General features: G+C 36.3%; 3 protein-coding genes across 4 annotated transcripts; 1 reads left to right on the top strand and 2 right to left on the bottom strand.

The window, feature by feature from the left end:
- Positions 1 to 357: 357 nt before the first annotated feature.
- LOC114711856 (uncharacterized) lies at positions 358 to 4,305 on the top strand. Its single transcript, XM_028896282.1, has 5 exons — positions 358 to 1,056; positions 1,158 to 1,683; positions 2,284 to 2,782; positions 2,874 to 2,955; positions 3,998 to 4,305. Exons 1-5 carry the CDS (start codon positions 997 to 999, stop codon positions 4,223 to 4,225), a joined length of 1,395 nt encoding a protein of 464 aa, XP_028752115.1. The 5' UTR covers positions 358 to 996; the 3' UTR covers positions 4,226 to 4,305.
- Positions 4,306 to 5,164: 859 nt separating this feature from the next.
- Positions 5,165 to 9,820, bottom strand: LOC114711853 (pectinesterase 3). 2 transcript variants are annotated; one of them, XM_028896280.1, is made up of 3 exons: positions 8,628 to 9,820; positions 6,031 to 6,734; positions 5,165 to 5,276 (listed from the first exon to the last, which is right to left on the bottom strand). In XM_028896280.1, exons 1-2 carry the CDS (start codon positions 9,712 to 9,714, stop codon positions 6,055 to 6,057), a joined length of 1,767 nt encoding a protein of 588 aa, XP_028752113.1. In that variant the 5' UTR covers positions 9,715 to 9,820; the 3' UTR covers positions 5,165 to 5,276; positions 6,031 to 6,054. The 2 variants fall into 2 exon arrangements, with proteins under 2 accessions (XP_028752113.1, XP_028752112.1); XM_028896279.1 differs by lacking the exon at positions 5,165 to 5,276 and having other exon boundaries at positions 5,849 to 6,734.
- A 4,825-nt stretch (positions 9,821 to 14,645) lies between these two features.
- LOC114711840 (pectinesterase) lies at positions 14,646 to 20,050 on the bottom strand. Its single transcript, XM_028896267.1, has 2 exons — positions 18,979 to 20,050; positions 14,646 to 15,622 (listed from the first exon to the last, which is right to left on the bottom strand). The coding sequence occupies exons 1-2, from the start codon at positions 20,048 to 20,050 to the stop codon at positions 14,931 to 14,933; spliced, it is 1,764 nt and encodes a 587-aa protein (XP_028752100.1). The 3' UTR covers positions 14,646 to 14,930.
- Between the last annotated feature and the right edge of the window lie 7,320 nt (positions 20,051 to 27,370).

Here is a 27,370-nt window from a genome sequence, read left to right on the forward strand (position 1 = left end):
AAGTATCTCCCCTAACGAGGATTCAAACCATGGTTCATTACGTTGTGAGGTCTAACCCAAGGGTTCGACTCAATCCTCATTGGTAATGCTACCTCTGGTCCTAAATATAAGAGATAATTGACTAATTCGAGGAGATTAAAAAAATAAGTTAAGTTAATTATTTGTAATAAATAAATATTATCTTTTCTAAAATATTCTTACTAATCAAGTGTATTGGTTAAAACTATCATTATCAGAAGGATTACCTTAAAATATATATAAATATGAGGCAAAATGGATTAAGATCTTATATTTAAAAATAAAATAAAAATTAAATAGAGTTTTATATTAAGCACTAAAGACAGCATTATCTATTTATGTAATAGAAAGTATGAAACAATGGATGCGCTAGGTAAGGAAGGACTAACCCAAAGTTCCAAACTCACAATCCACAAACAAGATACTGTAGATTAGCAATGGTAACTAAACAAAGTGAATCCAATACATGCTTCTCATTTTATATTCCTCACTGATCCTCATCCTATCATTTTGACGTCCTTGAGGCTGAACCACGCTTAGTGAGGTATTAGTCCATGACAGCTATTTTAATTTTTGTGTGTAGTTCCCAAAGCTCCCTCTTCTTTTCATGTATGTATTCGTTCGTCTTCTTGCAAACCCAAAATATATTTCTTCGAGAGGGGGGAAGGCAGAGTCTCTGAGTGAGCTGGAACAGGGGTCTCTGTTTTTTTGCCTCTTGTCCCATGTGAGTCATTTTTTAAAAAGAACTGTGCTTTAGATCCTGCCTCTCTAATTAGTCCCTGCTTTTTCCCTTGCTCGGTATGCTGCTTCACTGCCTCTTCGGTCACTTTCTCATGACCCACTGTTTCATTACATGACCCCCTTGAAGCCTAATGCGACAAGGGATGAAGTCCTTTCACTAATACTCTCTCCTACCACCACACCCACCTTCTTCCCAAATCACTGAACTCACAAAGCTTCACATCCTCTGGCTCTGCCATGGATCTCCCCAGCCACAAATACTTTAGAGCTTCTCCTCTGTTGTCATCTTCACCTGGGGTACATTTTTTTTGCTTCTATTCGTTTGTTCTGTGCATGAATGTGATTCTCTAATCATTACTCTCTCTTTTTATCCCCCTCTCTGGGGTCTTTGTTTTCAGGAATTGGAGGGCAAAATAGACTTGTTTGGGAGGAGTAAAGAAAACCCATTTCCAGACCCACTTTGCAAGCTCCATCTCAGAGAGACCTCTGAGTTTGTCAAGTCTTTTCCAATGTCGAATGCTGGAAGCACAGAAAGCAGAGGCTGCATTCTTCAGGGTTCTGCTCAGAGGAGAAGAGAAGAAGGGTCTAACTCTGTCACAGACAGGAGATTGGAGACTCCTTCGACCCCTGGTAGACCCGTTTTCTGCTTCACAAGCGTTGGAAATCTCTCCAGGAAGAACTTTCCTTCGAAATGGGATGATGCAGAGAAGTGGCTCGTAAGTAGCTCTGGCCATGAATCTCCTGCTCATTCTGTGAAGGTATCTCAAAATTCCAACATTAGCAGCCAATGTGATAACTTTAAGAAACAAATGGAGGATATCTCGGAGAAATCGAGGGTCACGGAAGAAAGGGTATCGAACGCTGTCCCAAGCTTTCAGGGGTCCGTGTCTTTGGACCACCATAACTCAGACATGGTTCTAAAAGGTTAGAGTATGATCGCACTCAGCACCATCTTAAGTTCAAAATCGTTCTGCCTTTTTCCCATCTTTTTCATTCCTTTTTCCTTTTCTAATTTGTCAGTATTCAGTTCTTTAAATTTTGCCTTTTTATAAAGGTTTTGATCTTTGTTTAGGTTATAGGCATGCAGCCCCAATACTTTGAGATAGTAGCCGGACCCAATTTTAGATTCGGTTGCTTATTCTTGGAAGAAAATTTGTGGTATTTATGGTTTTTTTTTTTTTTTAACCTTGGGACCAAAACTGTAGGGTAGGTTCAAGATTCTAGGTTTTGTAAACTCTCATTTGTGTTCCATAGCTGGATTATAGATTTATGCAAACACTTATCTTTCATAGAACACCCAAATTTTGTAGAATCGGAACAGAATCACAGCTCTTAAGTACTGGAATAATTCGAAATAACCTCAAAAGCTTTTAAACCGATAATGGCACAATCTTTTCAAGACCATTATAAGCTTTTTTTGTGTTCAAGAAGTTGAGAGAAGAGAACCTAACTGAATGGTGTAACTGAATTCAACCCTAACAATAGAACAAGCAACCCTTTGACAGATAGTGACTTGTAATGCAGACAAGTTCACAGACAATCCAGACCCTATTCTGCCTAAATCCAGACATTCAGAACCAACAAAAGAAGCGTTTCTTTTCAGAAACCCTGGTAGCGAGGCAATGAAAGATGCTTGCACAGAAATGGTTCATGAGGTTAAACACCGAGATGTTGGGACAGAGATGACTCCTCTTGGAAGTTCAACCACTTCAAGGTGCCACACACCCTTCAAGAGCTCATCCCCTGCTCGCCATAACACTCCAGCTAGTAGGTCAGGACCATTGGTTCTGGCAAACGAAAACGAAACTAGCTGTACTATTGATGTTATTCAGCTCGAGGAGTGCCATTTTGCTAAACTGCAATTAGGAACACAGTATGGTTCAGTCACATCAAATTGGAGCTCAAGGGAGGAGGAGGAGGAGGAGATATCAAAGAGCTTGAGGCATAGCACCAGCCAGAAAGCTGATGTGGACTGCAGAGCTGCTGCGTGGGAAGAGGAGGAAAAGACCAAGTGTTGCCTCAGGTAATTAATTGAACTTGTTCTTGCAGCACATTGTACTTCCAAATGCGTCAGATGGGCAAGTTAAGGATTCCCTACTTGTGATGCGTGACAGGTATCAGAGAGAAGAAGCGAAAATCCAAGCTTGGGTTAATCTCCAAAGTGCAAAAGCAGAAGCTCAATCAAGAAAGCTTGAGGTATTTGATCTTTATCATTTCCTTTTTACTTTTACTATGGTGAATATTGGTTAGTTTGCATTCCTTGCCTTATTTTTTGGAGTCCTTAGCTTTGAAAGTGAGACAATATGTAAGTCTGGTTGGCAAAGAAGGATTGCATAGGATGCCTTTATTAAATATTTTCTGTCTTTGCTGTTATCCGCTTAACCAGTAGGAACTTGCACTCTTGCAAACAGTTTGAACAGTGAAAGTCAAGATAAGTCCAGATTTCTGTGTCTTGTGCATGGATTGGCCTTGTACTGGACTCTTAGAAACCCAGTATCTAAGCGTGAATGCGAGTTTGATACCTGAGATGCTGATACGGATTGTCGATTAAAGTCTGAGTGCTTTGCCAGGCATGTTATTGGTTTCATCTCCTCGAGCCACCCGCAGCTCCTAACAGAACAAAAACCTTATCATTTTCTTTGACCAGTCTACCTGCTTTGAGAGTCTTTATCACCCCAATACGTTTCCCATATTCATCCCCTTCATAAATATTAAATAAAATACACTAGAGAGCCTGGAAGTCATAATGCTTCGATATTATATATAATGAGTGCATGTGATAGTTTCCTTTAGATATGGTCTCGGGAATAATGAGTCAGCTCTGCTCAGTCGTACTGGTCCTTTGTTTCTTCTTCCCGTTCAACTTTAATATAATAATGAGCATCATTATTTTAAGAGAGCTCAAATTGGGTTCATTAAGTTCTGAGAGTAGACTCTGGATAGTAGGTGGGGAATCAACACAGCAGTCAAGTGCATTTTACTATCCAACTCACTAATAATACAGACAAAACCTAAATTTGGACTCTGCGAAGCTGATTATTTCTATAATTCTTAGTTTCTTGTAATAAACTGTCTTAACTCGTGTTCGCTGTCCCATTGGAAATTTAAATGTGTTCAATGTAATGATTACAGGACAAGAATTCAATTAAATATTTTCTCTTTTCTTTTCCAGTCAAATCTTCAAACAGTTTAAGAGCATCTCATTGAAACTAAGGTAGAATGAATTAACGTTGTGTAGGTGAAAATACAGAAGATGAAATCAAACCTAGAGGAGAAGTTGATGAAGAGGATGGCCGCGGTTCACAGAAAAGCCGAGGAATGGAGAGAAGCGGCGAAACAGCAGCACCAGGAGCAGATCCAGAAGGCCACAGAAAATGCTCAGAAGATGATGAGCCGCCATAAACCATATTTTTCAAATCACCGTTCGTGCGGTTGCCTCCCCTGCAATAGTAACAGCCATCACTAACGAAACTTGTTAAATCAGAATACATAAAATATTGTCCTGCAGATTATGAATCTCTCAATGAAAATCCATATTGGTTTGTCTCCGCCTCGCCACTTGCATTCTCTAGAAAGAAAATTAACCGCCAAAAACCATAAGTAATTATGAACGTTATAGATCATTTATAAATCCGCTAAAGGTACTACTACTATAGGCACATCCTGAACGGAACAATGTTTTCTGGAACAGGAAAGCGATGAGCTTGTAACATTTTGGAAGAGCGGATGATTTAGCTAAGAATTTAGATCTCTCCACATTCTCTCTTTATACTGCGTAAAGTTTATAACTTAAAATTCAAATCATCAGTATTTGCATAAAATTGATATAGCAAGCAGATTCCCCATAAAATTCAACGCAAATATGAATACTGTATTTGCTTTCTTAGGGAGCTACTTGAAATCGTATCTTTTTGAACATTTCTTCAGGCAGGGCAAATGAGTAGAGTAATTTGCTGACAATTTCTTCGTATTAAGCTGATGTATATTTGGATTTACGTCATTCCATCGTGTGAAAAGCAAGGTTATTTATTGGATATTTCCTTGTACGTAAGTTGTGTTCAAACAACACAAGGATTTTGGGTGACATTTACGTAAGTTCTTCTATGCATTCGACCATTCAGGCTGCCTTTGTCACACAAGTACTATCAGTGATTATAATATTTTTACATTATAGAATAAATAATAATAAAATATTTCTTAAAGAATCAATTTCTATTCTGCTTGCACTTCTTTTACTTGAGAAGTTTTGTCAGCAATCTATAGGGACTGTTAAATTGAAAATAAACTATTTTTTCTACCGCTAATAAAAACAGACACTATATCAGCAATTCTAATCATTCAATGGACGGTGATTCCTTTGTTGAAAACACCACTACCTTTAATTTCAGTCTCATGTTCTTCGTCTTCTTGGGGATATGGTGCTCCTAACATGTTACGTCCCAAGAAAAGCCCTGCAAAATGGGGGCATTTTTTGGCCATGTGGGTGCAACCTACTCGCCAATTAGCATTTGCCTAACCTGATTCAAGGGGTTATTTTGTTATGTTCAAGTCATCAATTTCTGAAGGTGATCTCATAAATAAATTGCATATATAAAATATCAGATCTGCACAAATTAAGTTTCTTTGGAAAATCAACATTTTCTTGAGAGTCATTTCTCCAATTTCATATAATTAAGGAGAAACATGGAGCAGTCTGAGAAGTGAGAATAGAATATGATTTTCAGGTGAGATGAAAATGAGGACATTAAGCAATGTTTGGACGAAGGAAAAAGAGAGGAAAATGAGAATGAGGGAATAATAAAAAGAAAAACTTTTAAAAATAGTAAATAAAATTTTATTTTTAGAATTTTTCTTCCTAGTATTCTTTCCTTGTACAAACATGCGGTATGGGTTTTAGAATTTAAACCAAGAATGATTTTATTTGTTTGAATAAATGAATAATACTCTCAATTTCATGAATCAGCGTGGCTAGCTAGCACTAATATTGTGTGCTTGAATTGTTCTTTAGAGAAATTTTCTTTTTTATCCACCCATCTAAATCTAAAATAATATATAGAAATAAATAAATAAACCTCAAAATTTATAAGAACTCATATTGTATTATGTGGAAATCCCGCGGGATCATAATATACAGAGCCGGATATGCGTTGAAACTATGCGTATGCATTCCAAACTGTAGCATCAACAAGTGTGATAAACATTACGTGTAATACTTTGATGAACCAAATATAAGTTAGAAAAAGTGTTTAAACAAATTAAAAGACCACTTACTTCCTCCTAGAACTCCCATTATTTTTATAACGTGGATTCGAACTCCACAGCAGTATTTGGTAACCAGTCACTTCCCTGGATAAATGACTGAACTGTGAACTTCGCTGCCTCATCATCCGATAGACTCGACTTATAACCCGCCCATTTCACCCTCTTGTCCACGCTCGACCCGTCTCCCGTATTCTTATACTCCGCGTAGAATATGGTGCTTGCGGGCTCCACGCCCGATACCCATTCTTTCCAGCCCACTGGATGCAAGAATGACCCTATATCTGACTGCATGATCACCGTGGTGGAGTACTCCTTCCATGGCCGGCCAAGGTATGTCAGAGCGGTGAGATTGGGGGCCGCAGAGATCGAGGATTTCTGGATGACGATTCCAGTGTTCTGGTTAGGATCCTTTTTGCCCTGGGCTGTGATGGTGTTGAATTGATTTGGCAAGGGTTGTCTCGGCTTGATCTTGCAGTTCTGGAAGACGACGGCGGAGTTACCGAAGATAAAGTCGATTGTGCCGGTGATGTCGCATTCTCTGTAGAACTGACGGTTGGAGTGGGCGTAGAGAGTGTCTTGGAAGCCGTCAAAAGAGCACCTGAAGAACACGGATTGGTCAGAGCCTGATCGAAATGCCACCGCCTGGTGCTTCGCAGCTCCGGCAGTGTTGATGAATCCTATGTCTTTGGCGATGAATCCCTTCCCCTTGACGGCTGTTTATAACAATGTGAGTTTAGTAAAAGGAATAACTGAATAAGTGCACTCATAGCAATCGTTTTCAAGTGAGCTTCAAAGCAATACAAATATAACTGTAACATACAAACTTTACTCATACATCAAATCAAACCAAACTGAATAATAATAATACTATTCTCATCCCTAATTAAGATAAAAGCTAGTTTGAGTTTTAATTTGGTTATAAACATAATATCCCAATCTATTTTATCTCTCATATTTATCTATTTTTTTTAAAGTAATCCTTGTAATATCAGTAGATGCATATATTAAATACTCCATCAAATGATAGTTCTAGGCAATACATATGATTAGTAAGATTATTCTAAGAAAAACAACACATATTTGTTGCAAATAACTAATTTAACAAACTTCCTTAATTTACTCAAATTAGTTAACTAACTTTTATATTAAGGACTAGAGGTAATAACAATTATAACTATACCATTAGTCTTACAGGCATGTGAACATTACATTACAGTTTTTTTTCTTTCATAAAAAAGAACATTACACTACACTTAATATAACAGATAGAAGGCACCAAAGTGACATGCGAGCCATGAGCAGTAAAACCTATTGCATAATAACCTTTCCTCCCTTTCTGATAGACAGTTAAACTCGCACAAGTTTTCTTTCACATTTGTTGTGAAATTCTATAGTGAGAACAGGATAAGGAAATATTTTTCACAAGTTAATATTGGTAATGCTGAGTTAATTTTTGTATGAGCGGAATAATGCCAAAAGTTACCCGCCAAATCAGACTTGTCTTACTGGGATGAAGGTTGTCCACTAGCCAATCAATAAAGGGAAGGTTTTATAGAGGTAGGCAATAATAAAAGTGTACAGTTTTTCTTAAAAAAGAAAAGCCAAATAACTTGCCATACAATAATCACATATAAAAGTGCTCAAACTTCACATAAAATTTTAGGAGCTTATAATTAATTTTTTTACATCAAAATTTACAAGAAACATTATTTTTGAAAGGAAAAAAAAAAGGTACGGCCCGGTTTGTCCCCAGAACAGGCCTACCACTTGCACACTTCTAATTTTTTGGGCCTGAGATTTATGACCCCCCAAGGGTCCAGTGGGGCCACCACAAACAAGAATATAATGAGCATATCATCTGAAAGCGGACAAACACATGGCAGGACATGAGCCCACGAGGCAACAAACATATTCCATCGGACATTATTTTTCATTTAAATAATCATCATCTGAGATTAGGTCCACTGTACAGGGAGGAAAAAAATTTTCTATACATAGGTATCTTTCTATCCAAGATAATTCCATTTGAGATGCTATCCGAGATAATTCTATTTGAGATGCTACGGGATATGAGCACATTTTTCAAACTAAATGTGAGCACCCAATACGATTCATACCAAAAGAAGTTCTAAAAGGCGATTTGGCATTGCCAGATCACGTTCACATAATGATCCATCATTTTATCTTTATTTCTTTCCTTTTCTTTTCTTTTTTTTTTTTAACCAGCGATCCATCATTTTATCTAACAGCAAGTGCATTGGCCCAACGCATGATATATCACCGCTTGCTTGTAACATCATCCCACTGATGATGCCGCTGTTTCTGTTTCACATGTCACGCTCTTTCTATCAAACTTGTTTTCTTGAATACATTTTTCATATATTTATTATCAAATTTTTTTAGAGATTAAAAGGACTTAATAAAAAATATTTAAAAATATCTGATAGGGGGGGAAAAAAAAGAATAATACTGGATTTTAATCAAAATTATGAAACATCGATGTGCAGGAATGAATAATTATTTTTGTCAAGCGTCAAGCATGGAAGATGGAACGAGTAAATGGAAATTAAAAATAAAGGAAAAAGGGGGAAATATATACTGCTTACCGAAAGTTGCAGTCGCAAATGTAGGCGTGCCGTCAATGAAGTTCAGGTTACCGGAGACGATGGTCTTGGTCTTGCCATCACCGAATATCATCACATTCCAAACGTTCTTATCCAAATCGATATTTTCTTCGTAAACCCCTTCCTTCACATGAATCACAAACCTGGTCAGGCTCTTCTTCTTCACGCTCGCCAACGCCGCCTTTATTGTCGTAAACTGCCCGCTGTTATCCTTTGCCACCACTGCATGCGGCGCTGTTGTGTTCGTATCCTCCAACAACCTCCTCTCCGCCGGACCAACCCAATCCGGAAAACCGGAATCCAATCCCCCGAATCCGAGCAGCCTCCGATGGATCGGGATTTTCAAATTCGAGAGAAGGCCTAGAATCTTCGTCACAATGGCCAAACTATTACTCGCGAACTCGGTTGAATTCTTCGTCGCGGTTTTCAGATCCCCGAGAATCTCGCTTGCGGCGGTGGAATTCAACTCCTCAAGAGCGTCCAGACAAGTCTCCTGGTAAGTAATCGCAGAGCTCAGCCACGTCTCAACGTCGCCGATCTTCGACCGCGAAAAGATCTTCCCGCCATTGCCGCCGGCCGCCAGCGAAGAGATCGACTCGTTCAGTCGATCCACCGCGTCGTCGAACACGATTCCGCACACATCGATCGCCTTCTGAAGCCGCGGATCCTTCACATTGGATTTGAGCTTGGAGGGAAGCTTCGAGAGATTGGAGAGCTCATCAAGGGCAACTCGGAGAGAGAGCTTGAAGAGAAGCTCCGGATCGGTGGTATTAGAATTAGGGAGGGACGAGATGCTGGACAAGCAGGAGCTTGGATACTGAGTGACAGCGCAGACGGCTTTGAGGGAGGAAGCCGGAGTCAGCTCAGTGGGAGGGAGGGAGTCGGAGGAAGAGGAGGAGTGGCTGCGCTTGTGAATGACGAAGGCGGCGACGGCGGCGACGACAATGGCGACGAGGACAATGCAGGAGACGCCGAGGATAATGAGGCGGCGGCGTGTCTTCTTCTGGAAAACTCTCTGCTCGACCTCATCCACCTTGCCGTAGCCCTTGAAGGACTTGATAGAATCCATAAAATTAAACTGTGCAGTTTTGTTTTACTCTGTTTTCGGAGTTTCTTCTGTGAGTAGAATTGAAGTGAAGAACTTCTGTGTCTCAATTCTCAAACGAGAGAGAGAGCGCGGCGTGATATGAAATGAAGGTGGCGATTGCCTGATGGGCCTGTGCTTGTCCTTTTTATAAGGGTGGGAATGGGATGAAATGGAATTAGGATCTCATTTATTTATTCTCTCCGCGTTTTTTAATATAGATATTTAATAAAATATCTCGTAAAAGAATTTTACTACTACCTCCGATTTTTAATATAAGATCCTATTTAATTTTTATTTTGATCATAAATATAAGACCTCAATCCATTTTGTCTCTCATATTTATATATTTTTTCAAAATAATCCTTCTGACAATGATAATTCTAGTCAATACACCTAATTAGCAAAGATATTTTAGGAAAAACAACACCTATTTAAGACAAATAACTAACTCAACTTACTTCCTTAATCTCTTTAAATTAGTCAACTCATTATTATAATTACGACCGAAGGTAGTACATCACAAAATAATGTACTGAAGAAAAGGACTGGCTTCACCGCGGAGCACTTGGATTGACTGGCTAAGGGTGACTTGGGATCACCTGAGGTCAAGATTTTGTATATACAAAGTAAACAAGAGTGATGTAAAATTATTTATATAAAATGAAATAATTTTTTTTTGGAAAGAAAGACATATTTTTAAAGGAGAGTAATACTACGTAGTAAAATTTATGTATGGCATTTTTATTAGATCAATTATTTTTTGAAAAAAATATCGGTATAAAATTGTAAAAAAAAAAAAATACCGTGGTTTTGCTTTGGTTGGTTGAAATGAGCTCAATATGCAAGAGAGAATAAACAATGGATTGCGCGTATCATAGAGTGCAAAAACCACCATACGCGAAGCAGACGAAGCCCAAATCAGCACAAATCAAAGCAAAACATACCCAGCCTGCAACCAACCATCTATCTGTGGGTTATGCCAATCGGATTGGTATAGCAAAAAAGTTAATCTCACAACGTCCTGATCAAGATTTTAAATTTTTGTTAGATAAGATATTCATATTTAATAACCAGTAGTATTTTAAACAGAACTACTACATCCTGATCTTAATATAATACTTCATTTAATTTTTATTTTGATCCCAAATATAAAACCACAATCCACTTTTTCTCTTATATTTATTCATTTTTTTTCAAAATAGTCCTTCTAATAATAGAATGATTGGTGAGGATATTTTAAGAAATACAACACCTATTTATAACAAATACTCCTCCGGTCCTTAATATATGACACAATTGTTGAGTTGGTTTTGATCCTAAATATAAGACTTATTTCTCATGTTTATTAATTTTCTCTAAATTACCCTTATAGATACTTTCTCAACCATAATTAAATAGAAGAGGGAGAGGGGGTATTAAGAAAAATGCTTATGATATTTTAGGAAAAACGTGTCACATTTCTTATAATTAACTAACTTACCTAACTTTTTTAATCTAATCAAATTAGTTAAATAGGTCTTATATTAAGGATCGGAGGGGTAACAAACTTAACTTATATTTTTAATCTACTCAAATTAGTCAAATAGCTCTAATATTTAAAACCAAAGGTACTATTTCTAATAAAGAATGCCTACACATAAAGGGGGGGAAAACACAATATGTGGGCTGGGCGATCCCATTCTCTCTTGTTAAGATCTTTAGAACTATTGGAACACTTAATTTTTTTTTTTTTAAAAAAAAGAATGTTCGTTAGCCATATAGCACTGAGTCGTAAAATTATTTTAGAATGTGTCAATATATATAATACTGAATACTTTATGGATACTTGCTGCCGGCGGTTGAAAAGGGTGCTGCTCAATAAATTAAGACGGATGCTACACATAATGGTGTTGAATTAAAATTGAATTTATGTGCATCATTCGAATTTTACATCACAAATTAATTCTCACCCCCCACAATTAACTTGTTTTTATTTTGTTGGGTCAACTCCCCAAATTAATTTGTGTAAACATTATTTAGATGACAGTCCGGAAATATGATATATGATGTAATGATCCCTTTGGCATTTAAAGAGTGGCCGGTAATCGCGGCAACACACATGCCTTTTCAGCAATCAATTTATGAATCATGAAAATCAAATTAAATTGAGGTTTCTTTTTTTTAACAAAAAAGAAAAAAAGATGATCTGGATCAATCTCAAAACCAGACATTAGTAATAATATTACACGGATTCACAACTGGACAAATGGCGACATCTTTGATTTTTATATATAAGGATATATTTAAAAGAAATTGCATTTATTATATATTAATTGCTTTTAACTGATTTTAACTGTTTTCTTAAACCTTGCAATTTAATTGACAAAATCTTATAATAGGAGATGGAGGGAGTAAGAAATAACCAAATTGTATGGTTTTGAAAAATTCATTAACATTATCTAAATATAATAAATATATAAGAAATAATCGAATTGTATGATTTAAAAAATTTATTAACATTGTCTAAAAATAATAAATATATAAGAAATATATTTTTTAAAATATGCCCCTATTTATAAAAGAGTAAATGAGAGAGAAATATTTCAAAAAAAAAAACGATGAAAAATGCATAGAAAAAGGACAATGCAATTTATGGATAGTTAAATTGATAAAAAAAAATATTAAATGTTTAGATAGTTCCAAACTTATAAAAAGAGCATGATGAATTAAAAAAATGGATCTTAAAAATTTATTCTTCTATCATATCTCTAACTTTCTGTTGCTGAATCTATAAGGTGCCTCCAAAATTTATTTTAAAATAATCAACAGATTTTATTTAAATACTTCATTTTCTTCCAAGATCATATATTTATGTTCTTTTTTTTTTAATATATTAAATTTGCGGAGTTTTGTGCATTGATATCCAATTAATCGGCTAACCCAACTCCATCGGCCCAACGCAGGGATCCATAAGATCGAATACATAATAAGATAATGCTGTGACTTGTGAGGAGCAGATCCTCCTGTTACCCCAAAAAAAGAAAACTCATTAATTTAATTATTTAAAAATTGAAACTTTAATGACTGGGTTCAAATCATCACAGAGGACGTGAGATGGAAGTAGACGGATGAGCTTAAAAGGAGTTAGGATACAATTAATTCGTCCAAATTTGGTGCCTAATTGATTCTTCTCTCTCACTCTCATAATCTGCCAGACAGTCCACGAGATCCCCATATAAAACTTCAAAATTATGGCAAGTTTTGATAGCAACAACGTCATTGCGATCTTCTCATTGTTTTCTTCAAAAATAAAAGTCAACGTGAATGAGTTGACTTCAAGTTCTCTCAATATTGACGTGCCCAGGAGTAGAGAGAATAAAGAAAAGAATACTGCTCTAGGATCATCCTAAATAAAGACTTCAGTTTAAAAATCATGATTTTTAAATTTCAAACTTTTTGGAATAAATAAACGAGGCATTCTGACTATAAATGTTGTTAACAGCTAATGAAATGTAGTTAATTCCTAAATAAAAATTGAAGAGTGGCACTGTTAATTGTTGTTGAATCAAAGATATTAATAGGTCATGGTATATATATATATCCAATACTTATATAAAAATTATAAATGACCTAAAAGGATAACATTGTCTCAATTCTTAAACTTGAAAAGCCAATAACAAAATTTGAATCCATTTTATCAATTTTGGAATAGAAATTAAGAAGTTGCGATTTCAACTTAAAGCACTTGGAAAAATGGGAAGAAGTCATCTCTTGAGAAAATGTTCAATTTCTAAACTTTATACGGTAATAACACATTTTTAATCCATTTCACTAGAAATTATAACTGGGATATCTGTGTCTTTTTCTTGCTTCAATTTCAAAATCACATTTTGATATTTGCTCCTTTATAAGAATTGGCAATATTCAGATACTCATTCGAAGTTTTTGCAAATTTAAGATTCTTTAGGAGTCATTTTTCCTTTATAAAATTCAGATGATATTGACTCGCTATTATACTTCTTGACTTAATTTCTTTTAAAAATATGCCGTCTCCCTCAACTTTGTTACGAAATACTCCTCCGGTCCTAATTATAAGACCCAATTGACTTATTTGAGGAGATTGAAAAAGTAAGTTAAGTTGGTTATTTATAATAAATAAGTGTTGTCATTCCTAAAATATCCTTGCTAATTAAGTATATTGGTTAAAACTATCATTATTAAAAGGATTATCTTGGAAAAAAATGCATAAATATAAGAGACAAAATGGATTGGGGTCTTATAATTAGAACCAAATAAAAAGTCAAATGGGGTCTTATAATAAAGACCGGAGGAGTAGTTAGTTTACGTAAGTGCAAGGTATTTGGCTTCCTTGTATGCACATCGCCTCAACCAATTCCCTCCCAACTTCTCGTCTCTCTCCTACACACACAGAGTCCGTATGAAACAGCTTATAAGTAGTTTATAAGTAGTTTTTTAATAATAATTTACAGAATACGAGGCAAGTATATGAGAAGAGTTTTATCTCGACTTATGTGAAACGTACTTGTAGGAAATTTTCACCATAATCCCAAACAGACACACAAACCACCTCCTTCCGTCCTTAATAGAAGAATTTTTTTTAACTGATTTGAATGTGGTTTAATACGACACATGTAATATGATCTCCCAAAACAACTCTACAAAATCCTAGATCATATATCAATTTACAACGTAGGTAAATTAAACCGAGGGAAAAAGTGATTGTTTTTTTTGCCAACGAAGATAATAAACATGATATGTAAATTGGATTTATGTTTTATACCCCCCAACCAAATCACATATTAGGAACCTAAGGGAGCAATTTTTATTTTTGAGTAAATTTTGATTGAGGAAATATTTAGTTATGGAAAAAATATTACTTATATTAATATAAAAATTAAAACAAGTCAAAATGATTAAACCCTCAACGTTCAATCAAAATCACTCATATTTTCATTCATTAATCATGCCAAATAAGAAGGTCACCTTATTATTTTTTTTTTTCAACTTCTTATTTTCTTAAGCACCCTCTGCTTCTTCACATGTGCTAGGAGCACACGATTTTGTTTCCTCACACACTCACACCTCCTCTTCCGCACAAATCCAATTCCTTTTCGCCTACATAAAAGGACAATTTTTTCCTAACATGCATAACAAATATTGCAATAATAAAATAATTATAATAATTAATGATGTAAGCCCTAGAGACCAAGAGAGAAAGGAAAGCCAGTGGACGCCAACCAGTTAGAGCCACCGACAAAGTTGGCGGCAGTAAACTGTTGAGCCTCCGAAGCACTTGTTATAACCTTGTACCCCTTCCACTTCACTCTATTCGCCGTTCCCGCACCGGCGCCAGTATTCTGATACTCGGCGTAGAACAGAGTGTCCAAAGCAAAATCACCATTCCACTCGTGCCATCCTACCGGATCGATCACGTCAGTTATGCTCGTCTGCATTATCACCGTCCTCGAATACTGCTTCCATGGCCGCCCCAGGAAGGTCTTGAAGTCCTTCTTCTTTGGTTCCAGGTCCTTCGTTGCTCCGATACGGCACTTCTGGATCACAATGCCGGTGTTCTGGTTCGGATCAACCCGTCCCTGTGCGGTGACCATGTTCTTCTGGCCAGAGCCAGGGAGTCGGGCGTGGATGTCGCAGTCTTGGAACACGGCGGCGGAGTTGCCGAAGATAAAGTCGACGGTGCCGGCAATGAGGCAGTTGATGAAGAACTGGCGGTTATTGTGGACGTAAAGGGTGTCCTGGAAGGCGAGGAAGTCACACTGGTAGAAGGCAGCGAAGTCGGAACCCACCCGGAGGGCGACGGCCTGGTGCTTGGCATGGCCGGCCGTGTTTTCAAAGGTTATGTCGCGAGCTAGGAATCTTTCTCCCACTGCGGCTGCAAAATGCATCAATAGCTTATCCATTAAAATTTAAAACTATAAATTAATAAAAATATATATAAAAACAAAAAACGGATAGAATTTTCAATTAAAAATTTAAAAATTAATAAAAGGTAAACCATTCGAGAGGATCGTTCGTGAGTGAATGTGAGCTGGCTTAAAGATTTCTTGTCCTGAATACTGACCTCTAGAAGGTAACACGCGCTGCCAACTCATTATAAATTTTTTTTGGCTGGTAGGGAATAAACCATAAAGTCTCCCTAATATGATTGCCATCTTAAATAATAATATTCTTTTTTGTTTTTGCCATCCTTAAATAATAATATTTCATGCGTGTTATGTTACCTCTCCTCAAAGTTGTAATGATAATAACATTTTGAATAGTTTTATTTCTTAGGGTCCACTTAAATTTTCTCTTTTTGAGTTTTTCATCACTGTATCAGAAATTGTTGCACAGTGGTGATGTTCACACTGGGAGGGGCCTGCATGTAAGCTTGTCACACTATACTTGAACATAATAAGTCAAGAAAACAATTTATATGATATTTATTTACAATATCCAAATTTTTAGCCCGTTAAATTTTTTAAGAATCCTTGACAAACTTATGCAAAAATAAGTTTTAGACAAAAGAGAAAAATATTGCAAGGTCCCAAAAAAATATGATTAGTTAATTATTAAAAAATTTAAATAACAAATAATAAGTAAAATTTGTTATTATAAACTGTTTCGTTATAAAAAATTTTGGTGAACACATCTTTTTCTTAAAATTTTATAATAATTCTTTAAAAATTTCAGAAAAATCTATTCACAATTAAATTCCTAAAAAAAGAGCAAAAAGAGGTCAGTGTCAATGAAGTGACAACGGCATGTTTTGTTTAGTGGTGGGGTGGCGTACGGGTGGACAGCCCACTGCTCAGCCTGCAGAAGAGAAGCGGGAACAAGTTGACAAAATTTCAGCTGAGTACATTTCCCAGTGGACCCACCACGTTTAGGCCCCGAAAAGAAGTTAGAATTTTGAGTTAGGAAGAAAAATTTGCCTCGGATTTTGGCACGAGGTTCGCATATTACAGCGACGCAAACATTCCTAGCGTCAAGACTAAAGAATCAAGGGCTAACAACCTCAGGTTAAAAAAAAAAAAAAGGGCTAACAACCAACAGATAATGGAGTATCATATGAAAATGACATTAATATGGCCAGCAAGCAAAAGATAAGGTGTTACGTACAGAAAAAGAAAGACAAAAAAAATAGTTGTGAAAGTGGAAGGCTTTTTTGTCTGTGGTGTGTGTTGTGGTTTCTTTTCTATGGCTAGATTTTCCCACGAAGGCCACAGAACCAACGCATGATTGTAGGGGAATAACAATAATAGGGACTACCATGACAAGGAAGCTTCCCGGAAACCTCTACTTTAAAAAAAAAAAAATCAAAAAGGCATGGGAAAAAATCAGAAGTATTGGGTTCGATTCTTAGATTTTTTTTTTTAGGGGATCCCTCCGAGACTCCTACTCCCTTCAAGGAACCTCAGTGAAGACAAGTTAAGTTTCAAGGTGTTTGGATGGAATCAAAATTATAATTTTAAAAATACTTTTACGGTATACGAAGTAAATATATAGAGGAATTTATCTTGATTTACAAAAAAAATACTTTTTAAAGGTATTTTTCAAGCAAGCCAAACACCCCTAATCAAGTTCCTGAAAATAGAATTCTTATATCGATGGTTGCATTGTAACAAATAAAAAAAAAAAAGGAAGGACCATAGATGGGAAGAAACCGGGAGAATGGAAATCTGAAATTACAAAAATATGTAAAATTAATTATGAAATTTCCAGTTCCAAGGAAGAAGGCAACCAACATGTTGATGTATGCAGCCCCAAATTTGTATCCTTTTGAAAGAATGAGATTACAGAACAGAACAGCTTGGTGTAATGGGAGTGCGCGGTTGAAAATCAATTAGGAAAATAATTTATGCAGTACTTTTTGGGATTATATGTGATAACATTAAGCGTTCAAAAGTTATTACCACTAAGAAAACAGCAGGCAGACAAAATATTTGACTTAAACTCAGTAATACTGATAAACGTCTACGATTAAGACCCATGTGCACATGCTGCCACATGACAAGAAGAAACGACCCGAAAAAAATAAAACCTTGTACAGCATGATTTGGTCCCCTAGCTGGGAGGGTCTCTTTGCCGAAATTATAGGAATTAGCCTTTGTTTCAAAACATCATGTGCGGGTTTTAAAAAAGCTAAGTACTGATCATATACCGACGGCAAAAACATGCTAATCAATCATCATTCGCTAATCATTGTAATACAAAACACAATATTCTTAATTAGCTGTTCAACCCTCGGTAAAAAAAATTAATCTAATTCAAAATATCAAGACACACGAACATTAATTTAATACGTGTAGGATTAACATTAATTATTTTGGACTTTGGTCAAAACACGCCAACATCTGTGACCACATAATGTTAGTTGTTAAGTAGTGTAAATTGTCTTATTATATTAATACCTACTAAATTTAGTACGTGTAATTAATGTGTCTTCGTAGACGTGTATGGATGGATCATTTTGAGCTTTCGGTGCTTTCTTTGGCCCCTTTGATTTTGAATTTACAAGGCAAAAACGTGAACCTCATCCATCACGACCCACAGCATTATTATTTGGTTAAATGGAAAGTTTGTCAACTTTCCAAACTTGCTTCTCTCTAGTCTAACTGACACCAGAGCATTTTCTTGCAAATTTGCTGGGCACTAAGTTGACAATTCTCAAACAGCATAATATTATCACTCTATATCGATTAGGTTTTGTTTCTCTTTTATACACACACTCCTCAAACCTATAGATTAAGAAAATTAGATAAGTTAGTTAATTATAAGAAATATGACATATTTTTCTTAAAACACCATAATCATCTTTCTTAATATCCTCTTTTTCTTTTCTATTTGATTATGGTTGGCGGAATATCTATAAGGGTAATTTAGAAAAAAATTAATAAATATAAGAAATAAGTCTTATATTTAGGATCAAAATCAACTCAATAATTAAGTCCTATATTAAAGACCGGAAGAGTATGTGTATATATATATTTTTTTTAAAAAAATAAGAATTAGTCTACATGTTTTTTTTTAAAAACTAAACATTGTTGATGCTCAATTTACCATCTCATAGAATTTTGATTTTGTTCTTGTAATTTTAAATTACTAGTTTTGGTTTTTATAATTTTATGAGAACTTTGTCTAAGTATAAAAAAACAAAATTAAAACTAGTTAAAATTATAGACTATTAACCTTTTTTTAAAAATTATTAAAACTAAGTAAACGAGAAAGGAAGAGCGGTGAACTTACCAACGGTGGCGGAATGGAAGGTGGTGCTTCCGTCAACAACATTCCGGCTTCCGGTGATGATAGTGTTAGATCTTCCATCTCCTAAGAACATTATATTCGTTTTCTTCTTTGAAACTTCCACGTTCTCTCTGTAAACTCCTGCTTTGATCTTAATCACATATCTATTCTTACTCTTTTCCGGCGCCGCAGCCACAGCTTCCCCCACCGTCTTAAAATCTCCGCTCCCGTCAGCTGCTACCACGACGTTAGGCTTCACATTCGTGGCCTGCAACAAATGCCTGTCCGCCGCCGACATCCACTCTGGCCACTGAACCCCGCCTTCCGACGTCGCCGACATCAGCCTCCTGCTCTTCGTAATCCCCAACTTCCTCTCGTAGTTGGCCACATCTGTGTCCGTCATGTTCTTAATCATCGCCAGAGCATTGCTGCACATGTGCTCCACGTGCACCTGCCCTGCCTCTAGAGCTTTCCTCACTTTCTTATCAGCGCCTTCGTGAGAGAATCCGTCAAGGCAGGTGACCTGGTTGGTAATGGCGGCACTTATCAGAGTCTTTAGATCGTCAGCGTGCTGATACAGAGTTTTCTTGTTCGGATAGACATTCAGATCTTCTGAAGCTGTGTGAAGCTCGTCGAGCGTCTCGTCGATCGTCTCCAAACAGTCATGAAGAGCGGTTTTCTCTCTTCCCGTGAGGCTTCCCTTCCTTTTGGCGATTAGCTTCTCGACGGTGAAGAAATTGTGCTCAACGGCTCTGGTTGTTATGTTTAGGGAAAGTTCGATGACGTCGCGTTGGGAAGAGACTTTCTCGGTGAACCCGGGCTCGGAGGAGATAGCAGAGAAGCAAAGTTCAGGGTAAAGGGTTGAGCTACAAGCAGATTTGACGATAGCATGGGATGGATGGGAGGAGAAATTCAAATTATCAGAGGATTTTTGGCGGGAGTTCACTCCGGCGATGATGCCGACAGCGGCGGCAACAAGGAGCAGGGTGGAAAACAGAGCAAGAAAGAGTTTTTTGTTTCTCTTGTGGTTGCCAGGATCTGAGATCCCGGCGAAGACTTGCCTTAACTTGCTCATAGGGTACAAAGATTATGAGGAGAGAAAGAGGAAGGAGAGTCGAGTGAACTGTGGAGAGCGGTGAGCGTTATATAGAAGCGGAGGATGGAGATAGAGGGCTTTGAAAGGATGAAAGAGTTTTTCTTTTTTTTTGGGGTCCAAGAACAACGGCGATGAAAAAGTGTGTCATATTAGCCGTGGGGTCCCCAGTACCTTTTAATAATTTCATTTAATTTACTTTAATTTTTACGGCTTTAAAATAGGGAAAATGACAATAAAATACCAATTAAATTCTAAAAGGATAAATAAGGCATTTGAATAAGCAAAATGACAAATAGGGCATTGGGTACCAATCTGAAATTCATATTTTCAGCCAAAAGACCAAAATGCCCTGTCTGAAAGTGAGAGAAAGGAGAGAGGAAGACCGACGTTGATGAAATGCGGGAAGAAGGAAAGAAGAATGTTGGAAATACTATTATCTTACTCCTTCGCATCACCATTCTGTAGAGATTATTGATTTGATGGGTTTTGGTCGTGGGAAAGAGGATTTGTAGTGAGAAAGGGAGTGAACCTGTGGGAAAGATGAAGCGAAAATCAGAAAACAATGGCAAGAATTACGTAACGTAACTGCTGTTAGGGCTGCACATGGGCAGGGCTGGGCAGGGCAAACCCCTTGCCCGATGCCCAGCCCGAAAGATGAGCGGGCTGTGTTTTGCAGCCTGTAAAACCCCTAACCCCAATACATTATAATCTCATCATAACACCACTACTATGGTAGAAAAGGAAGATTGTTAAAACAAGCTACCATAGTAGAAGGAAAATTTCATATTTTTAGAAATTAACTTTCAAACTCGGGTCAACCCGTAAAACGTTGCACGCAACTAAAATAATCCATTCATATTCACTGGGCCTCCGAGCCTCTGGCTCGGGTAACAACATACACCCAAAAATCAGCCCATTCAATTGGTTTTCCACCAAGTAAAACAATTCCATAAAACAATAGCAATGGCCTCCGGCCAACCAAAATAGGGAGATACATTCTATTCAGTTTACAACAAGGCCGGGAAATCAAAGATACCAAAAAGCGGTCCTAAATGTGGCAATATAACTACTACTCATACATATACAAATGCTAGAGGCCTAAAGCTAACCCAGCTCAAGCCTCTGCGTCTCTTCCCGAAGGTGCACGCCTAGAACCTTCACCTGAAAATATTGTAAACCACGAGGTGAGATAAAGTCCCAGTAACCAGCCTTTCCAATACTAGGTACTACTAAATAGGTGCTCGTGAGGTGTCAAGTGGGGCAGTTCACAAATAATACATAATGATAGCCACAACAATTTATGCAAGTGCAATGATGCAATCCCATCAACCAAATCCCTCACTTTGGGGGATTTTCAGGAGCCGAACCCGGCCTATCCCTCACTATGGGGGACGTAAAAGAGCCAACCATCATGCATTAATGGAGGCCTTACCACGTGGTAGTAACTATCAAACTCTCACCAAATTTCCCAATTAATGCATCATACTCAAATCATAATCAAGAGTAATAATCATTTCACAATTAATCTCATTCAGTGGCATATCTTTCACAATTCCACAAATTCATTCATCATAAATCCAAACCCCACAAGACGGTTTTCCATTTTTATATACAACATATAGTTCGAACACAATTACTATTTGGAGTACAAAACACAGATCTACTCACAATACCACAGAAGCAAGTACTAAGGATTGGAAAGTGGTTACCTCTCGCCTGAGCAAGGAATAACAATCAACAAAGTGGCCCTGCGCACCACCAAGACTCACAACCGGTCTACACAAGCACACAAACACACAACCAACATATATTAGCATTCAAACTAATAATGTGGCCAAAACAACACTTGGGGACACAAAATTCCTATCTCCCATCAAAACTCTACCCAACTCAAGGGGTATCACTATCAAAACAACACTCCAAAGTCCTCAAAGTCTATTAAAACATCAAGTCTCCTTCCAAGCATCAATTATAGTTCAAACCTCAAGGGCCCACTATAGGAATTCAACCTCCAACAACCCATTTGAGCAATTAAGGTCCCAACAACAAATCTAAACGATTAAACATCCAATTAACCCTCCTTAACATAACCCAATTCACAAAACTCAAAAATCAATCTCTACATTATCATCCTCAATCCCAAATCATCCAATTCCATAAACCCTAACTCCAAAATTCAAGATTCTTTAAATCTAAGAAAACTACACTGATTAAATACTTAAACTAACCCAATGCAATCAATTAAACTCAAAACAATCGGTCAAAAACCTCAATTCCATCACAACCTAGAAAATCCTAGGGTTCCACCAAAAATCCTCATAAATTCCATGGAATTTCAAGAAAGAAAGAAGATTAGAGGTTAAAATCACTTACTTGAGGTAATGGATCCTTAGAAATGCCTTTCCCAAGCCTCAAAACCGAAACCCTAGCAGAGCTCCTCTCTCCTCCTCAGATTTTCTTATTTTTCGCACACTGACTGCTCTCGCGAATATATAGATTCGCGACCTTTCGCCGCGGCGAACTCCATCTTCGCCGTGGCGAACTAATCCCGAGAGGAATTAGTCGCCTGAAAAACCTGACTTCGCCGCGGCGAACCCCAATCTTCGCCGCGGCGAAAGCTTCCCGAGGGGAAACTCTCGCTCGCCCAGAAGAACTTCGCCGCGGCGTGCCCTTACCTTCGCCGCGGCGAAACCTTCCCGAAAGGGAAGCCTCGCTCACCTGAGTAACTTCGCCGCGGCGTCCCTAGACTTCGCCGCGGCCAAACCTTCCCGAGAAGACACTCCCCTCTGAAACTCCCGGTGCGCCGCGGCGAATATACCCTGAAAGGGGTACGTTCACCTATTCCTCCAACCAACCTCAAATCCAACCTAAACACCAAGATCAAGATTAAATCACTAATCTATCCTCAAAATCAACCCAAAAGAGGCTATCAAAACCCGATTAAACTTAGGATGTTACACAGCCCGCTGCCGGCCCTGCCCAGTAGTAGAGCCCTAACCATTTTGGGCAGGGCAAGGATGGGCTGGGCAGGGCGGGCTTTTCTGCCCAGCATAATGACACTATGCCTTATATCATATGTAGAAAAAAAAAATTCAATTATCGTGTTTTGAGACAAGTGAGAGGAAAAAAATTATCACGAATGAGTCTATCACTCATATATATATATAAGGCCTATGTAGTCTTGTTCTTCAACTTTCAATTTCTTATGGGGGGTAAAAAAATATATTAATAATTAGAACATTTAATAATCAAGCTAAATCAGTAGTTCAATTCCTTAGTTTATTTATATAGTTGGCAGATTCTTATAATCATGTGAAAGCACAAAATTTGAAAGGTGGTTTTATTTTTCTTTTTTTTGTTTTAAAAAATTGGATGTAAGAGAAAAAGAAGGAAATTTGACTTGGAGTAATTTAGCATATGAATCTTATATTTTGATATTTAGCTCTTTTATATAATTATAATTTTATATTCCTTTCATTTTTTCTAATTTTACCTAATTTTTTGGCCAAAACAAAAGAGATAATTGCTTAAAATAATATTATCTTATATATATAATTATATATTTTTCGGGCAGGGCCAAATGGGCAGGGCAGTATACCTTGCCCGTGGCCCTGCCCTGCCCGTGAATCAGCCCAGCCCGAAGATGCCCATTTTTGCTTGGGCAGCTTTTTATCGGGCTGGGCTGGGCGCTTTTCTTGCGGGCTCGGGCGGGCTTATTGGGCATGCGGGCCTCATGCACACCTCTAACTGCTGTCATATATCTGCTGGTTTTTGGTAAATCTCATTACGTGAATGGTAAATTTTACTATACATGTAGTTAATTATGAATTTTACAAAACACATATTATGATTTATAACTTTTGTAGTGAAAGTGACTACTTTGTTAATGGGTTTTGCAACTTGTTTTCAGGAGATAAACAACTTGTTTGTAAAAACTAATAAAATTTCACGTTAAATTTGACAAAACGTATAGTGGGATTTATAACTTCCATAGTAAAAATGACCACTTATTCAATGGGTTTTGCAACTTGTTTTCAGGGGATGGGCAGCTTGTTTCTAAAAACTAATAAAATTTCATACTAAATTTGACAAAACACATAGTGAGATTTACAACTTTCGTAATAAAAATGATCACTTCTTCAATGGGTTTTGTAACATGTTTTCAAGGAATTGGCAACTTGTTTCTAAAAACCAATAAAATTTCATGCTGAATTTTACAAAACATAGAGTGATATTTACAATTTTTGTAGTGAAAATTACCACTTCTTAAATGAATTTTGTAACCTCTTTTCAGGGGATGAGCAACTTGTTTCTAAAAATCAATAAAATTTCACACTGAATTTTACAAAACACACAGTAATATTTATAACTTTTATAGTGAAAATAACCACTTCTTAAATGGCTTTTGCAACCAGTTTTCAAGGGATGGGCAACTTGTTTGTAAAAATCAATAAAATTTCACGTTGAATTTTACAAAACATATACTGGGATTTACAACTTTTGTTGTAAAAGTTACCACTTTGTTAATAGGTTTTGCAACATATTTTTGGAGGATGAGTAACTTACTTTTCACCACCAATAAAATTTCACACTGAATTTTACAAAACACATAATGTGATTCACAACTTTTATAGTGAAAGTGACTACTTCTTCAATGGGTTTTGTAAACCTGTTTTCACTGGAAAGGCAACTTATAAACATAAATAAATCATTCAGTGAACGCACACCTGAAGTGCGTCACAATAAACATTGAATTATTAACTTTTATAATTAACTACATGTATAGTAAAATTTACCATTCATGTAATGGGATTTACCAAAAACCAGCAGGCATATGACAGCAGTTACGTTACGTAATTGCTTGTCATTGTTTTCTGATTTCCGCTTCATCTTTCCCACAGGTTCACTCCCTCTCTCACTACAAATCTTCTTTCCCACAACCAAAACCCACCAAATCAACAATCTCTACAGAATGGTGATGCGAACGAGTAAGATAATAGCATTTCCAACATTCTTCTTTCCTTCTTCCCGCATTTCATCAGTGTCGATCTTCCTCTCTCCTTTCTCTCACTTTCAGACAGGGCATTTTGGTCTTTTGGCCGAAAATATGAATTCCAGATTGGTACCCAGTACCCTATTTGTCATTTTGCTTATTCAGGTGTCTTGTTTGTCTTTTTGGAATTCAAGTGGTATTTTATTGTCATTTTCCCTTTAAAATATATACTAAGTAGATTATTTTTCAGTAAAAACTACATATAGGGAACCGTTCACAAAAATTGCTATCATTTACTTATTAATTGTTATCAAAAGTAATATTAATATTGTTACAGGTCTTTGTTCGAAATTTTTTTATTTTTGAAGTCTTTTTTTAATTATTTTATTCATTTTTTATTTCATTAATTTTTAGTGTCATTTTTATTCTGTTTATCAATTTTGTCATTTTGTAACTGATACAATTAATTATATTTCTGATTTGAATAATTATTATGCCATCATAAGGGCTGAAATAAAAATAACCTAAATCAGAAGGATTTAGCGGTACTCCTTACACACCGGGTAATTTTGTTCTCCAGCAAATTTCAGCATGTTTAAATGTTAGAAGGATAAATATAATTGGTTCAAAAATTTAATTTATTATATATTCCATAAATCACTCACACCATGAAGAAAATGATCCTTCCCCTTCTATTCCAACACTCTCAGCAGAAAGGATTACACCAACGAACTCCACCATAACTTTATCATACTGGAGGTGGATGGTTCAATCTCACCAAATGAAAGGTATGAGGGGAAAGGTGAGGGAGGAAACTTGGTTTTGTTGGACCTTATTTATAATGTTCTGTAATCCAGTATTGATTCAAAAAAAAAAAAAAACCCTTCCTCCCATCTTTAATATACAGTGGCTAATCATGGTTTTAGATTTTATTTTAAATATAAAATATTAATATGTTTTGTCTTTTATGTCTGGGAAAATTAGGGATAAATCCCTCATTGAAAATTTAATTAGTAAATAGGACCTATGATGATTGATTACACAAGGAAAGATTAGTTCATTAGTTGCACACAAAAGATGATAAGTTACACAAAAGGAAGATAGTTTGCACAAAATATTATTTGAATATAAGGAATTAGTTTGCACATAGGAAAGACGACTTGCACAGAGAAAAATCATTGCATATAAGGAAAGATACATTGCACACAAGGAAAGATAAGTTGCACATAAAAGAAATTAAGTTGCACAAAATCCTTAGGTGTTTTTTACCAATTAAATTTTTAATGGGGATTTATCCCCAATTTTCCCTCTATGCCTATTATTTTTCTTTAAACTAATCTATCTAATTTATGTTTATTGTTTTTTCTTAAACTAATTTACTTAATTTATAAACTGAAGTTATTTCTTTTAACAAAGTCCAACTTTACGGCCTCTCACCTGTTAAAGCGAGAGTGGTTGCATGCATGGGATCCGCTATCTTACAGGATATTCATTTTTCATTTTTCCGAAACAAATAATTTAAGAGGATAATATTTTTTTTTCTGGCTTTGTCTGGTTAATTCTGGAGTGATAATATATTTTACCGGTAATTATATATATCGTTTATCTTCAAACATTTAATTTTTTTCCGTAAAAAGATAACACCTATTTAGGACAAATAACTAATTCAATTTACTTCCTTAATCTCCTCAAATTAGTCAAATGGCTCTTATAATTAAGATCGGAGATAGTAAAAGATTAATAAAAGAAAGGACCCATATAACTTTAATGACTGAATCACAACTTAAATAAATAACTTTTAGTCCCCTTTCTTCGCGTTTAGTAATGCACTCTGTGATGGATCTGAGAATTACATCTCATACACTACTGTAAATTTTTGTCAGCTATATGTCATATCTGGTTTAACAATTGGCACCTTTCATCTTTTTAATTGTTTTTTAAAAAAGGAACGAATAATCATGTTTAAATCATTCAATTTTTTAATTATTTTTTTCCATTTTTCCATGATGCATGCATGTGCGGTAATTTGTCTATTTTAACATAAGTTTCAATATTTAATTGAATTTCATCATTTGGAATCTCAACAATCATGGGGACATATATGACCGTTCTGACATATTCGATGTATTATTTTGTCATTCTCAGTATTTTTTTTTTTTTGTATGATAGTTTCCATTCTATTAAATTTTTATACAGCAGTTATTCCTCTGGTCTTGTGACTCTTGTCTGCACAATTTCTGGAGAAATAAATAACCGTTGTTTACAGATAATCTGACACATTTTCCGTTATATTCTTTTTTTTTTTT

This window comes from Neltuma alba, unplaced genomic scaffold (assembly GCF_004799145.2).
Source record: "Neltuma alba isolate B1F8T4 unplaced genomic scaffold, ASM479914v2 tig00011322_pilon, whole genome shotgun sequence".
Classification (NCBI taxonomy): domain Eukaryota; kingdom Viridiplantae; phylum Streptophyta; class Magnoliopsida; order Fabales; family Fabaceae; genus Neltuma; species Neltuma alba.

Excerpts from the sequence above, each read along its gene's own strand:
- LOC114711856 (XM_028896282.1), top strand. The coding sequence starts at position 997 with ATGGATCTCCCCAGCCACAAATACTTTAGAGCTTCTCCTCTGTTGTCA. Across the intron at positions 1,057-1,157 it reads TGTTGTCATCTTCACCTGGG|GAATTGGAGGGCAAAATAGA; the intron begins GTACATTTTTTT and ends CTTTGTTTTCAG. Across the intron at positions 1,684-2,283 it reads CTCAGACATGGTTCTAAAAG|ACAAGTTCACAGACAATCCA; the intron begins GTTAGAGTATGA and ends CTTGTAATGCAG.
- LOC114711853 (XM_028896280.1), bottom strand. The coding sequence starts at position 9,714 with ATGGATTCTATCAAGTCCTTCAAGGGCTACGGCAAGGTGGATGAGGTC. Across the intron at positions 6,735-8,627 it reads ATTTGCGACTGCAACTTTCG|CCGTCAAGGGGAAGGGATTC; the intron begins GTAAGCAGTATA and ends TGTTATAAACAG.
- LOC114711840 (XM_028896267.1), bottom strand. The coding sequence starts at position 20,050 with ATGAGCAAGTTAAGGCAAGTCTTCGCCGGGATCTCAGATCCTGGCAAC. Across the intron at positions 15,623-18,978 it reads CTTCCATTCCGCCACCGTTG|CCGCAGTGGGAGAAAGATTC; the intron begins GTAAGTTCACCG and ends TGCATTTTGCAG.